Raw genomic sequence first — 13,083 nt, forward strand, 5'->3', positions numbered from 1 at the left:
GCCTTTTGCAATTGACAGATGGAGATTTTGTCAATTCCGATGGTTTTCAAATGTCCGCTGAGATCCTTTGGCACTGCGCCCAGCGTGCCAAGTACCACTGGGACCACTTTCACTGGCTTATGCCAGAGTCGTTGCAGCTCGATTTTTAGATCTTTGTATTTCACTAATTTCTCTAGCTCCACAATCAGGATGTCTGGTGTGTTATTATTATTATTCCTAGGTAGGGAAGCAATGGGGATAATTCTTAGTGATAACTTGAAGGTACAGCAATAGACTTTGAGTGTGCATATGTGATGGTTGCAAGGACAAATTAAGGATTTTCCTCGTGTTTTTCTGCCTTGCTGCATGACAGATTCTCTTCATAGGTTCCTGGATTTTATTGCAGATCTGAATTGGAAAAAAAATCTGATGTCCCTTGCTTTTATGCTGGAGAACTTTTATTTTTAGTTTATGAGGGGGCAGTATCTCTGAGAAAATCTGAGAGTTCATGGCCTCCCTTCAGCTGTGGGTTTTCTGAGGGCGTTTCAGCTCTGACTCATGCAGGTGATTTACACATTCAGCTGGTCTTTGTTCCAGAACATCTGGTACATGATCTGAAGGACTGTGTTGTATGAGGTCTTTGGATATGGTTGAATTACTTCCTGATTTGCTTGACTTTATTTATTGTTTCAAATCACTGAGTATTGTTAGAAACTCTGCCTCATTTTATGAATCCCAACACTTGAGAATATCCTCAATGTATTGAATGGCTGGTGAGTTAATTTACAGGTTGCCAAAGGGGTGAGAAAATCATTCCCAGCTATCCTTTTCTTCAGCTTCTTGAGTTTCATTGGTTAGTGAAGGTCTGTAGGAGATAAAGCAGTAGACAAGGCACTTAGAGCATAGATGATGGAAGACTGAATAAGAATCAGTTCATGTTCAGTAGTGTTCAGAGAGCAAATTATTCATACTCCTCCACCCTTACTGTATCAGTGCCTTAGTGGTTCTGTTTAGGATGAAATTCCCTCCATTAGGGAGAAAGCTGTCCACGTGAGTTATCTTGCAGGGTGTCCAGCAGTTATCAGGGAATTATCAGGGGATTTGTGAAAAAAATGGAACAAATCATGTAAACAAATCAATCTGAATTAAAATGTGTAAAAATCAGGGGAAAATCATGTAAAAAACAAAACAAAAATGGATTGCGTTGCCTGGCAGAGTAAAGCAAAAATGAGCATAACTGTGGCAACAACTTATTTCCTCAGCTATTGATATTTCTCCACTACTTAGCCATTTGGTATGACGTCAACTACAACCGCACCTTAACTAGATCGCAAGTTACATGGAAATGTCAGGGAAATATCAGGGAATTTCAAAATGCTTTCTCCTTGGTCTTGGCAATATTTTGTTTATAAAACTGCTCAGGTTTGTTGCAATCAGGACTCCACATAAGTGGAATCTGAACAGTGATCAGAAATAAAATTTTGCAGTATTATCTGGAATTCTTATAATCTTGTGAGTTCTGAAGAATTGCATAACATGCTAGATAATCAACATAAGATTGGGAGAGGGAGGTGATGCCAGCCACCTGAAAGAGAGAGTGCTATATCTTTAGTGGAAGAGATTGTTCCTAGGCCTGATTTTGAAGATGGTACTTGCTTAAAGATGGTGTAAATCTGTCACTAAGCAACATAGTTGTAAAGTGCAACATCACATGACCATGCCAATTTATGATGGAAGTTGCAGCAGTCCCAGTCGCCATCATTGGGTGAGTCCCACTGGGCAATCATAGCGTCCCACGGTTGTGATCACCATTTGCAACCTTGTGGTGGCTTCCTCATTGACTTTGAATAATTACCCGTATGCTATATATTACATTTATTTATTTATTTATTTATTTAGTTAGTTAGTTAGTCCAATACATAATACACATTGAAGAGAAAGATATGTAATAATATAAGTAAAGAAAAGAATAGAAGAAAAGATATAAAAGTATAGGTGAACATATTTGAAAGGAAGAAAAGATAAATGAGATAAGGAGAGACAATTGGACAGGGGACGGAAGGCACACTGGTGCACTTATGCACGCCCCTTAAAATAAAACACTTACAAAAACTATAGTCATATAAGTTTCTTTTTAAATGGATTGAAGGGGCCTCATCCAATGAAAGTCAAATTTGCAGTTTTGCAGATCTTTCAATCTTAATAAATAGCAAGGAAAAAAGTAAGCTCCAAAGTGAGAAATAGATGAGATTTGACTGAAATTTGAGTCCCCAAAAAAGGCTACATTAATGGTTCAGGGCATGATGGAATTCTGTGAGACTCAATTGATTGTAAACAACTATATGTTTCTGCCATTAACTCAGCAGAAACATGTTTGGAGTACCTAAGCAATTTCAAAATCGCATTTTCAACTGGAGAGAATTTTCAGCAGTCTGAATCCTTTATCCAACTGTCTTTCAACTGTACTGTCTTCCATGGTCCATGGAACATCACCTTGCCATTTCTCACCAGAACCGATTCCAGAAAAGGGATTTTCCTGACCCACTGAAACACTCAGGAATCAAATAAGAAAGCATAGAAACTGTGCTGTTATAATACCTACATAGGAACCTGGGATGAAACACATTATTCTTAATGTTTTGAGACTTTTCAGTGGATTTTGATAGGTATATGATACCATGATATTCATCTGGACCTTGAGTTTGGAATAAAACAAGTCTTACTTATAATCAGCTAAAAATCTAATAAAACAATTAAAATGCCAAGCGATTTTAGGGTCAAAAGCAACACATTTGAAGTTCCTAGAAAAATATTGAGAACCAGTGTAAAATAATTAAATTTGAATGTAATGAGGTCCCAATATTACGCACTAGTTAATAGGCTAATTGGTATATTTCACACCATTTGAAATTTCCAATACTTTGTATAATTGTATAATTCTCTTTTGCATGACAGTAAAACAGAACTTAAGAATGACAATAGTTTTCATTAGTACATACAATAGCTACACTTAAAATTACTAAAACAGTGTGTTTCTTATGTGTTTCTACGAAGGAATCCAAACAGTTCCAAGTCCTCATGAACTTTTGCAGAGAAAACTTACTCTGTTTATGTTTTTTCCTTTTTTCCTAGGATGTTGTAACAGAATCCATTTCTTTGCGCTCCCGAAAATTCAGCAATCCTGACATCTTTTCATCTACTGGAAAAAGTAAACTCCAGCGACAGTTGAGCCAGGATGACTGCAAGCTACGAAGAGGTAGTTTAGCCAGTTCTTTATCAGGTAATTTAGTGCAATTATATAATAGCTTGACCTGTGTAAAGTAAAGATGTAGAGACTATGAAATTAAGAACTATAACTTAAAAATTATGTGCTTAAAATCTATAACATAACATATAGTACCTAAGAATTAAAATTGTTTTATTCATCTTATATCAAATTACAAATATAGTAGCCGTATAATATTGCATGATTAAATCATTTGCAGATATACACTATCTAGTTTCCTATCATGAATAAGGTTTGTTGATACCTTGGCTGAATGTTTTTAAATATATGTGATCAAGAGCTCTTTTTGTAAAAATTCTTATGGGGCCAATGTGATTTAAGACATTTTTGTTAAAACTTGTTCCTTTTAGCTCATTCATTCTGTAATTGAACTGTGTTGTAAATTTATGAATAAACAACTAAAATGGACTTTTTTCCTTAAAGGAAAGCAGTTGCTTCCATTATCCACAAGTATGCACAGTGGAGTAACACACACATTAGGACAGCCACCTGGAGAATCATCAAATCTGGTCCGTATGAGAAATCAATCATTAGGACAATCTGCTCCATCACTTACAGCTGGTTTGGTATGTGTCTATATATTTTTTACAATTTTATTCAAGTAGGTTATGGAGAAAAAAGGTCATAGCTTTGCTATAGATTTTTCTAATTATTCTAATGTCTTCTAATACTTTAATTTTGAAGTTATTCTTCATATTTTAGTGTATATTTATAAAAATATAGGACAAAGGGAGGATAATTTTGTTTTATTAGTAAAAAAAATTGGATTACCTTGGGTTAAACTGTTTGGCAACTGAGAGTTTTAGTCGTTGATTTTATGAGATAAAAAGAACAATGTCTGTATTTTGGCCTTTATATGTGAATTAGTCCCCTTCCTGATATGTGCATACTTATGCTTATTTATCTAAGGCTTTGGAGAACTGAGCTTGTTTGTCATTCATATGAGTGGCTGTTTAATCATTTGAAATTATGAAAGCTTAGAAAGCGTGCTTTATGATCAGTAAAGCTCTTCTGGATGCACTGCCTCTGGGAGGGTTTGGCAACCTGTTCGCCAGCATCCCATGCTCATTGATCGCCATTTGCAATTTTCTCTGCTCCCTGGTGAGCAGGGAAGATTTCAAAGTATTGTCACCTGACAAAGGATTTCTCTCCCTTCCACCTTCTTGTGATGGTGGAATCTTCAACGGGCTGCAGAAACAAAGCTGGGATCTTCAGAACTGAGCTTGGTTTCCCCAGCTCAATGCAGGAGTTCCCTCCCATGCAAGGAAAGCTGTTTCCTGCATATTGTCAAGTGCCCTGCAGGTTATTAAATGTCCTCCAAGGTATTAGTAACTACGCAGATTGTTACTCAATGGACAGAGTGAAAGAACTGGTTGCCAAAGGAGTAAAGACAGGTCTTTCTTTTCATCAACTTAATAACTCTCACAGTCTTAGTGACCACAATTGGGAGAGTTTGGATTGTGATTACTGTGTGATGTAGTCACATGGGCATTTCATTTAAAACTTGATTCACTAAAAAACTGAGATTCTGGTCATAGTGGTAGTTGAAAACTACCTGTAATGAAGGTCTTCTGATTTCCAAGCTATTATTATAGGAAAATAAAAATATTTGGCATATAGTCTTAATGCATCCTTCAGCTTGGGATACCTAATGTCATTGTGGCCCCTATGAACTGCTAAAGATATTAAAATTATTGTGAGATTGTCCCAATTTTAATTTTTTGGGGTTGTTTAATGTATTCTTGCTGGCTCAGAAAAATATAAATTCTTCTGCTTACTTGTTCAGTTTATTGAAGAATTTCCTTATTAATATACTGAATGTGTCCATCTAATTTAATAATGCACATCTCAGTGAAGGCTGAAGTTTTTCATGATTTTTAGTTGAATTGTTTTAAGATAATGCAATTAATTTGACTAAAACAAGATATTGAATTGTAAAATTGAAAATAGAACATGAATTTTCTTTTGTTTGTTCTGTTAATTGTAGAAATTGATTGATCTTAAAATTCCAAAATCATATTTAAATGCTTATGAATAATTGTGGCTATATAAAGAGCATAACTCATTTTTTCCCCTGGGACTTACATGGGAGTTTCATTGTGGTAGGTAGGTTAAGTTAAGAGAGTAACTAGCTTAAATTATCAAATCAATCTGTCAAAATCTTTATCTGTTCATGGCAAATGTGATGCATATCTATTAATTTTGTTCATGTATGCATTGCAAAATGTTTTAAGGTACATCTTAAGACTGCAATTTTTTTTACACATCAGATGAACTTAATGCCAGTAGTGCCATCTACTGGACAACATATACCTTTCAAAAAACCAGAAGAATACTTAAACAGAATTTTAAAAATAGGGTGATCTTAAGTAAGGGCTTCTTGTTATAGCTGATGCTAGAGGAAAACCACATTAACCAATACCGGCAATCCTTGATTTATGACCACAATTGATCCCAACATTTCTGTTGCTAAGTGAGACATTTGTTAAGTCAGTTTTGCCCCCTTCTTGCCACAGTTAAGTGAATCACTGCAGTTGTTAGACACATGGTTGTTAAGTGAATCTGGATTCCCCATTGTCTTTGCTTGTCAGAAATTTGCAAAAGGGATTACATGACCCCAAGCACTGTAAACATCATAAATATGAGCTAGTTGTGAAGCATTTGAATTTTAATCATATGGCCATGAATCATATGACCGTGCAATGGATATAAGTGTGAAAAAGGGTCATAAGTCAGTTTTTTCAGCGCTGTTATGACTTTGAATGGTCACTAAATGAATTGTAAGTAGAGGTCAACCTTTAGTAGCCAAAAAAAATTTAGGAATCTGGTTGTACACTTTATAAGATGTTGCAGTTCATGAAAGTTTATGTGTTTAAATTTAATTCATTAGGTAGAAAAGGGGCTGTCACACTCTAGCTGGACTTAAAGGATCATTCTGGTTTTTTTAAAGATAGTAATTAATTTATTTATTAAAATTATTAGCCACCCATTTCATTGTCACATGATTTTGAATAGCTTGGAATCCCATAAAACTGTATTATAAAAGATTAAACCAGTAACAATAAATACATTAAATTTAAGAAATAGGTAGGGTAGTGAGGGACATAGAATAGAGTGGAGGTGGGAACATCGATTTAATCAAGCAGCCGCCCCAGGCCAACTGGCAGAACCAGGTTTTAAGACCTTTATGGAAGGCCAAGAAATTGAGACAGATCCTAATGGGTAGGATGTTCCAGGGAGTAGCTGCCATGGCGGAAAAAGGCCTCCTGGCTAGGAATCATCGTTAAAAATAACAAAAACAATAAGAGGCATGCTTTGTTTAATTATTGATATAATCTGTATTTTCAAATGAGTACTCATAAATGAAAATTATGTATTAGATAGTATGTACAAAATGTCGCATATAAACTATATAGGTGGTTTTTTGTAATCTTTTCAAGCTCCAGTTACCTGAATAACCTTGTGATTTTGAAATATTGTCGAGAACGGTATTCATGTTGGTCTATTTCAGTGTTCAGTGGAATATATTTCTCTCCATTCTTCTCCTTGGTGAGGGACTTTTCCCATGTGAAAGGGAGAATTTGAACCATGTGTTGTGGTCTCTTGTATTGTTCATTTTACTGTAAATAACTGGCCACACTGCTGCCATTTGTCTCTTATTGAATGGGCCAAGTAAGTCTGATAATTGCTATATTTACTTACCTCTGCAGATCTGGCCAATTTGAAGCCATCAATTACTGTCAGTGGCAGAATTCTGCTTTGCAGTTTGCAGAGTTAGGCATATGTTGATTTAGGGGTTTAATTGTTACATATTTAGGAAATTATGCCAGCTGTTTTAGGCAGCTGGATGGTGTTCATACTCATGACAGTTGACCAAGTTCAGTGTTTATTGTGTATTATGAGTTGCAGCACTGTATTGTGCCTTCATAATATGCCAGAATATTAAGATAAAGGCATTTGTCAAATTAATGTCTCTTGTTTAGTGGATATTTGCCATTATGATAGATCATCCCCTCCAAAACTAGTTGTGACCCAATTTGAAGTTCCTATATTTTGGGGGAGGGGCGGCATACAAATCTAATAAATTATTATTATTTATTATTAAATCAGCCCCCTACATGTCGCCTGGTATCTCCTGCATTTATGGTTGGTTGCAGTGCCCTACAATTATGTGACCATGATTAGCAATGGTTTTGCTAGAAATAATTTTCTTAACATGCCTAACTCTCTCTTTCTTGGACCACAATGGGCAGAAACATGTTTTGTAATTAGTGATTTTTATTCTTTTAACAAACGTTTCTTATAGGATTACACATTTTCCTCTATCTTCCTACTTGGATTTGTACATTTTAACATTTTCCTATTATTAAAGATGTTTGTCATTCGTAACAACTTTTCATTTATATATAACCTAGCAATGATTAATTAAATCTGATTTCCTTATTAGACAGAGGTATATTGGTCTTCAATATATTTGTTTCCATCCTGTTTTATTGTGCTATATCAGCTAGCTAACATTTGCTATCAAATATTCCAATTCCCATCTCTTTGCTTATGTATACATGAATTAATATTCTTTACCTAATTTCTTCACAAGCATTCCCTATAAATTTATCTATGTGCATTAATTAACTAAACATTGCACAAAATAATTTCTTGCTCAGTACTGACCTGTTTGCTAAGCATTCTATTTTTCACGTATGCTTTACTTTATATTTTATACTATCATCATTGCATTCAGCAACTAACCTTTAAAACTACATTCATACAAAAAGTATAAATCAGGGCCATTTATTTTATTACTTTTAATTAACTAACATACAGTAAAATTACTTTGTTACGTTCATAAATTTCTATATGAGTTGGTAAAGATCAAAAATCTGTTCTGCAGACTTTCTGCTTAACATGATGAGGTAAACATCTTCTTATAAGTATGCCTGGTCTCACTCAGACTGCAGTTAAATACATACTTCCCCATGGTGAGTAAACCCATTCCCCTGTAGTTTCTATCTTCACTCTTGTTTTCTTTCCATTTGTCTTAATAGAACATAAACGACATTCTTCCTACTTCAGTAGAAGAAAATATATGTAGTTCAGGGCAGGGGTGGACTACTGCCCAGACGGGGGGGAATGCAATGGGGTAGCAAAAATGGAGCTCCATCCCAGAGCACTGAAAGATATTGAAATTTGCACCGAACGATATTGAAAGAAAATACAGGGTGTCCTGCATAAGCCATGCCCACATTGTGGTAGTAAAAATTTTGGTAACCCTTCACTGGCTCAGGGTTGAAATGTGGATTCCTTGGTGCTGTCTATGTTTGGTTGTTCACTGGAGACATTATATTTGGGGGAATGTGGAATTTTCTTCCTGTTTACATACAATAGCTTGCATTGCCACTGTTGGTGGTGATATCATTTGTTTTGAAACAAAAAAAAATCATAACGCATCGCCTCCAGCAGCCAAGATCCAGATTCGTTGGGATTGATACCAGACAACCAAGCAGAGATCAATATTCTAATCAAGGAACTACAAAAGAGAAAACTGTACTGAAAATGTCAGCATCCTCCTTTATGACTAATTTCTCATCAATATTTTTCTTGGAAATTGATATTGATGGTATTATTTCTAATTCACTCTTTGATGTATCACTAAATTACATTGATTTTACTCTGCATTTTCCCTCATTTTAAGCTTAATGTTTAATTTCTTTTTTTTATTATATTTTGCAAATATTTTATTCTCTCTATATGTATATATGGAACTTCTCTCTGGTTCAAGGAGAAGACTCGGTAATCACTAGAATCACCTGTAGCAGCATTGGTTAATCTTTTTGGTACCAAGTGTCGAAATGGGAACGTGTGGAGGCATGTGGGGGAGCACCAGAAACTGGAAGAGCAGCTCCCTGGTTCATACGCAGTTCCTTGGTTTTCCGGTTTCTGGTGCACATGCATGTGCAAATGGCAGCTGGCGCGATGGAAACAGAAAGCTCCATTGGCCAGTGTGTGCATGTGCGCTACGGAGCTGCTCTTCTGGTTTCTGGCACTCCTGCACCTGTGAAGATCAGTGTGCCAGGACTCTGAAGAGCAATGGTCAACAGCTGCCATGCCCGCAGAGATGGCTCTGTGTGCCATTCCCAGCATGCATGTCATAGGTTTGCCATTACGGACTAATAGGTTTGCTCCACAGAGAAGAGAGAAAGAAATAATGATCTCCAGCAAGAGTTGAGCGCTCTGTGAGCCAGGGGAAAACCATTCTGCCTAAGCCAGGGTTTGATGCCTTCCTTTGAATTCTGCATTTGCCAACTTTCTTTTAATCTATTTTAGGAAATTGCTTGTTATTAATTTTCTAGATGTTAAGAACCTTCTGAAGGACAAATGCCATCATACCGGGAACGTTTCCTTCTGCCTTGGAAGGAAGAAGCTTCATGTATGATTAAGGATTAAAAAGAAAAACTTTAATTTTTAGGAAAAGATGTAAGGGGAATAAGATTGTTTATTTTGGAAAGTTAAGGGTGAACTTGAAAGAGTACTTCTTGTGGGTTGTTTAAAATTTTATAAAAAATATGTGAAGATTGTGAAACTTACTGTAAGAAATTCTCCCAGTTTTGTTGATTGGAAAATAAACATGATGAGAGGGGTCTTTGAAGGTTGATTATTAGGGACCAAAGAGATTACATTTGAAAGAGAAGAGACCCATTAATACAATGAAGCAATATTATTTGGCCATAAAATAAATTAAAGCTGTTTGAGAACAGTGTACTTAGAAATGACTTTCAAACTTGTCTGACACTACAAAAAAGCATTTAACAGAAGATACAGAAGAAGAACAAATTTTACTGGATGAAATATAGCTTGAAATAGATTTGAATGTGGTTTTGATAATGGATTTTTTCTAAAAAACCCAGACTACAACAATGATAATGGAAAAAGATGCTGTGGATCTGAAAATGGATTTAAAATTGCCAAGCTGCAAGAATGATGTAGAAAAAGATGCCACAATAGATTTACATATGAAACCAGTTGATGTCTTAATAACTAAAGGGGATATACAAATAATCGCAAGACTTGGAAAGCCTTCTTATCTTGGATTTACAGAAGGTATACATTAAACTACTGAAGCTATTTCTGAAAGGAGGCAGAGTAAAGAGAAAATGATAAGAAATCAACTTATGGAACATTTTTCAGCAGGATTAAAGATCAAGCTTTTTAAAAGTAAATGGAAGGAATATAAAATAAACTTATTTGACTATGGTTAAAATATGTATGTTATGGTTTTTAGTTGCCATTAATGATTTTTTAAAACCAGGATTGAATGATAAGGCTTCTGCTTTATTTCTTAGAAAATATGTTGGAATACAAAATAGATTTGTTTGGCTAAGATTAGGATATATATGTTTTTTTGCTGAATTTGAAAATTAAGGGAGGCTAGGATAGATCTATTTCGGCCTTATTTTGGCCTCATCAGCTAGCCATACCCACTGGGACTTGAACCTGCAACCTTTGCCTTGTAAGGCAGAGAATTATCCTCTAGGCTACAGTATCCAATCCCTTCAGCTCTGCACCAGGGAAGGGTTACATATTTTTGTGTCAAATCATATATATATAACTATTTCTGGTAGCTTTTAAGAGACTTTTGCTGATTAGGACTGAATGACAAGGCTTTATAATTTGCTTATTGATAAGGGACGTGATATAGGAAGAAGAGAAATTTTAAAAATTGAACTACTAAGAGAAGTACAGTGATACCTTGTCTTACAAACTTAATTGGTTCTGAGACGAGGTTCTTAAGGTGAAAAGTTTGTAAGACGAAACAATGATTCCCATAGGAATCAATGGAAAAGCGATTAATGTGTGCAAGCCCAAAATTCACCCCTTTTGCCAACCAAAGTGCCCGTTTTTGCGCTGCTGGAATTCCCCTGAGGCTCCCCTCCATGGGAAACCCTACCTCCGGACTTCTGTGTTTTTGTGATGCTGTGATTTCACTGAGGCTCCCCTCGCTGGGAAACCCCACCTCCGGACATCCGTTGCCAGCAAAACACCCATTTTTGCGCTGCTGGGATTCCCCTGCAGCATCACAAAAACACGGAAGTCTGGAGGTGGGGTTTCCCATGGAGGGGAGCCTCAGGGGAATCCCAGCAGTGCAAAAACGGGTGCCTCGCTGGCAACAGAAGTTTGGAGGCGGGGCATCCCAACGGCAGCGGTGGGTTTGTAAGGTGAAAATAGTTTGTAAGATGAGGCAAAAAAATCTTAAAACCCGGGTTTGTATCTTGAAAAGTTTGTATGATGAAGCGTTTGTAAGATGAGGTATCACTGTATATGTTATTAAAATTATATTTGATTGATGGAAAATGAGAGTTATTTTTTATATATCCTTCATTTTTTATTTTCTTTTTTCTCTGCACTTTTTACTTTTTATATTTTTGTAAGTTTGTATTAGACTTTATTGTTGTATTTGTAAAATTTAATAAAATCATAATTTAAAAAGCCAGTCTCCATACTCCTTTATTCTGGAATAAGTCAATGGCCCACTCTTTTTTTTTTGAACTTTCTTTCATTGCCATCCATTCATAATTTTTCTGCATATTCTAGTCTTGCATAATTCTGATTTTTGTTGTATGGTTTTGTTATTTATTTATTATTACAAAAGAAAAAATAATTAAACCTACAGTTTTAAGAGAAACTTATTAATAAAGAAATCATATATTATGGATCAAAAGAATCATACTATTAAATAATTTTCTGTGACCAGTGAACAATGTTCTTGTTTTAAGTTATTTCAGTGGCAAGGTAAATTTTGTCTTTAATCTTTCCTTGAAATGAAAGAAATGTATTTTCTTACCAAAACAAATCCACCCACTCACTCATCCTTCCCCTACTAGGCAACATCCTCCCCCCCCCCCCCACTTTAGTGTATATATGTGTGTGTGTGTGTTTGAATTATTACTGACCCTTGGTAACTGCCTGGACTAGTTCCTAGGTATTCGTGCAAAGTTTTGCAGAATTAGGGTGCCATTGCCTTTTTCCTAGGTCTGAGACAAAGTGACTGGCCCAAGATTATCCAGTTGGCTTTGTGCCTAAGACAGCACTAGAACTCAGTCTCCCAGTTTCTTTCCTGATGCCTTCACCACTACACCAAGCATTTTCTGTTGTTTGATTAAATAAGTATTACTGATATTGGTAAGAATTAAAGGAACTGCTGCCCTTTTAGCTGTTGACTATTGAATCCCTTTGTTGTCTTCTTCCACATTGCAGTTTCTCTTGAAATAGTGTTGCATAGTAGTAATAAGAAATTTCATCATCATTTCCATAAGAACAGCTTTATGACCTCAACAAAGAATTCCATTTGACAGTTTCGAATGGAGATAGGTTTTCAGAGAATCAGACAGAAAACCGCTAGATCAGATTACTTATATTCACTGATGAGAATGTCACTATTATATTGTGCATTGAGATATAAGTAATTTTGTTAATCATGCTCCCTTTCATGTTCTGCCAAGAATTGCTTTTCTTTGACCTTCTAGTGCCGTCTAGGATTGCATTGATGTAAGGATGAACAAAATTAACATGACTTGCAGTTAAAAAGTTGAATATTTTCCTTTTCCTAAATTAATGGATTCCGTTTACTTTGGAACCTGCCATAAGAACTGAAAATGCTTGACTTAGAGGCTTTTAAGGTAAGCTGCTTAAAAGCTTCCATCATTTGGCTTAGGGTACAGCGCGTTAGTTTTCACAGATTTGTTGAACCAAAGTTTGTCTTTTTTTAAAGCTTGTCTCTTCATTAACATATATAACTACAGTAGTCCCTCACCTATCGCTGG

General features: G+C 35.6%; 1 protein-coding gene across 5 annotated transcripts in view; it reads left to right on the forward strand.

The window, feature by feature from the left end:
- Nucleotides 1-13,083, forward strand: part of MAST2 (microtubule associated serine/threonine kinase 2) — a 175,337-nt gene that overhangs the window by 14,708 nt on the left and 147,546 nt on the right. For all 5 annotated transcript variants that reach the window (XM_070745794.1, XM_070745793.1, XM_070745798.1 and 2 more), the window contains exons 2-3: nucleotides 3,112-3,259; nucleotides 3,689-3,831. In XM_070745794.1, coding sequence (XP_070601895.1) covers nucleotides 3,112-3,259; nucleotides 3,689-3,831 — 291 coding nt within the window. The remainder of the gene's footprint in view (nucleotides 1-3,111; nucleotides 3,260-3,688; nucleotides 3,832-13,083) is intronic.

This window comes from Erythrolamprus reginae, chromosome 3 (genome assembly GCF_031021105.1).
Source record: "Erythrolamprus reginae isolate rEryReg1 chromosome 3, rEryReg1.hap1, whole genome shotgun sequence".
Lineage (NCBI taxonomy): Eukaryota > Metazoa > Chordata > Lepidosauria > Squamata > Dipsadidae > Erythrolamprus > Erythrolamprus reginae.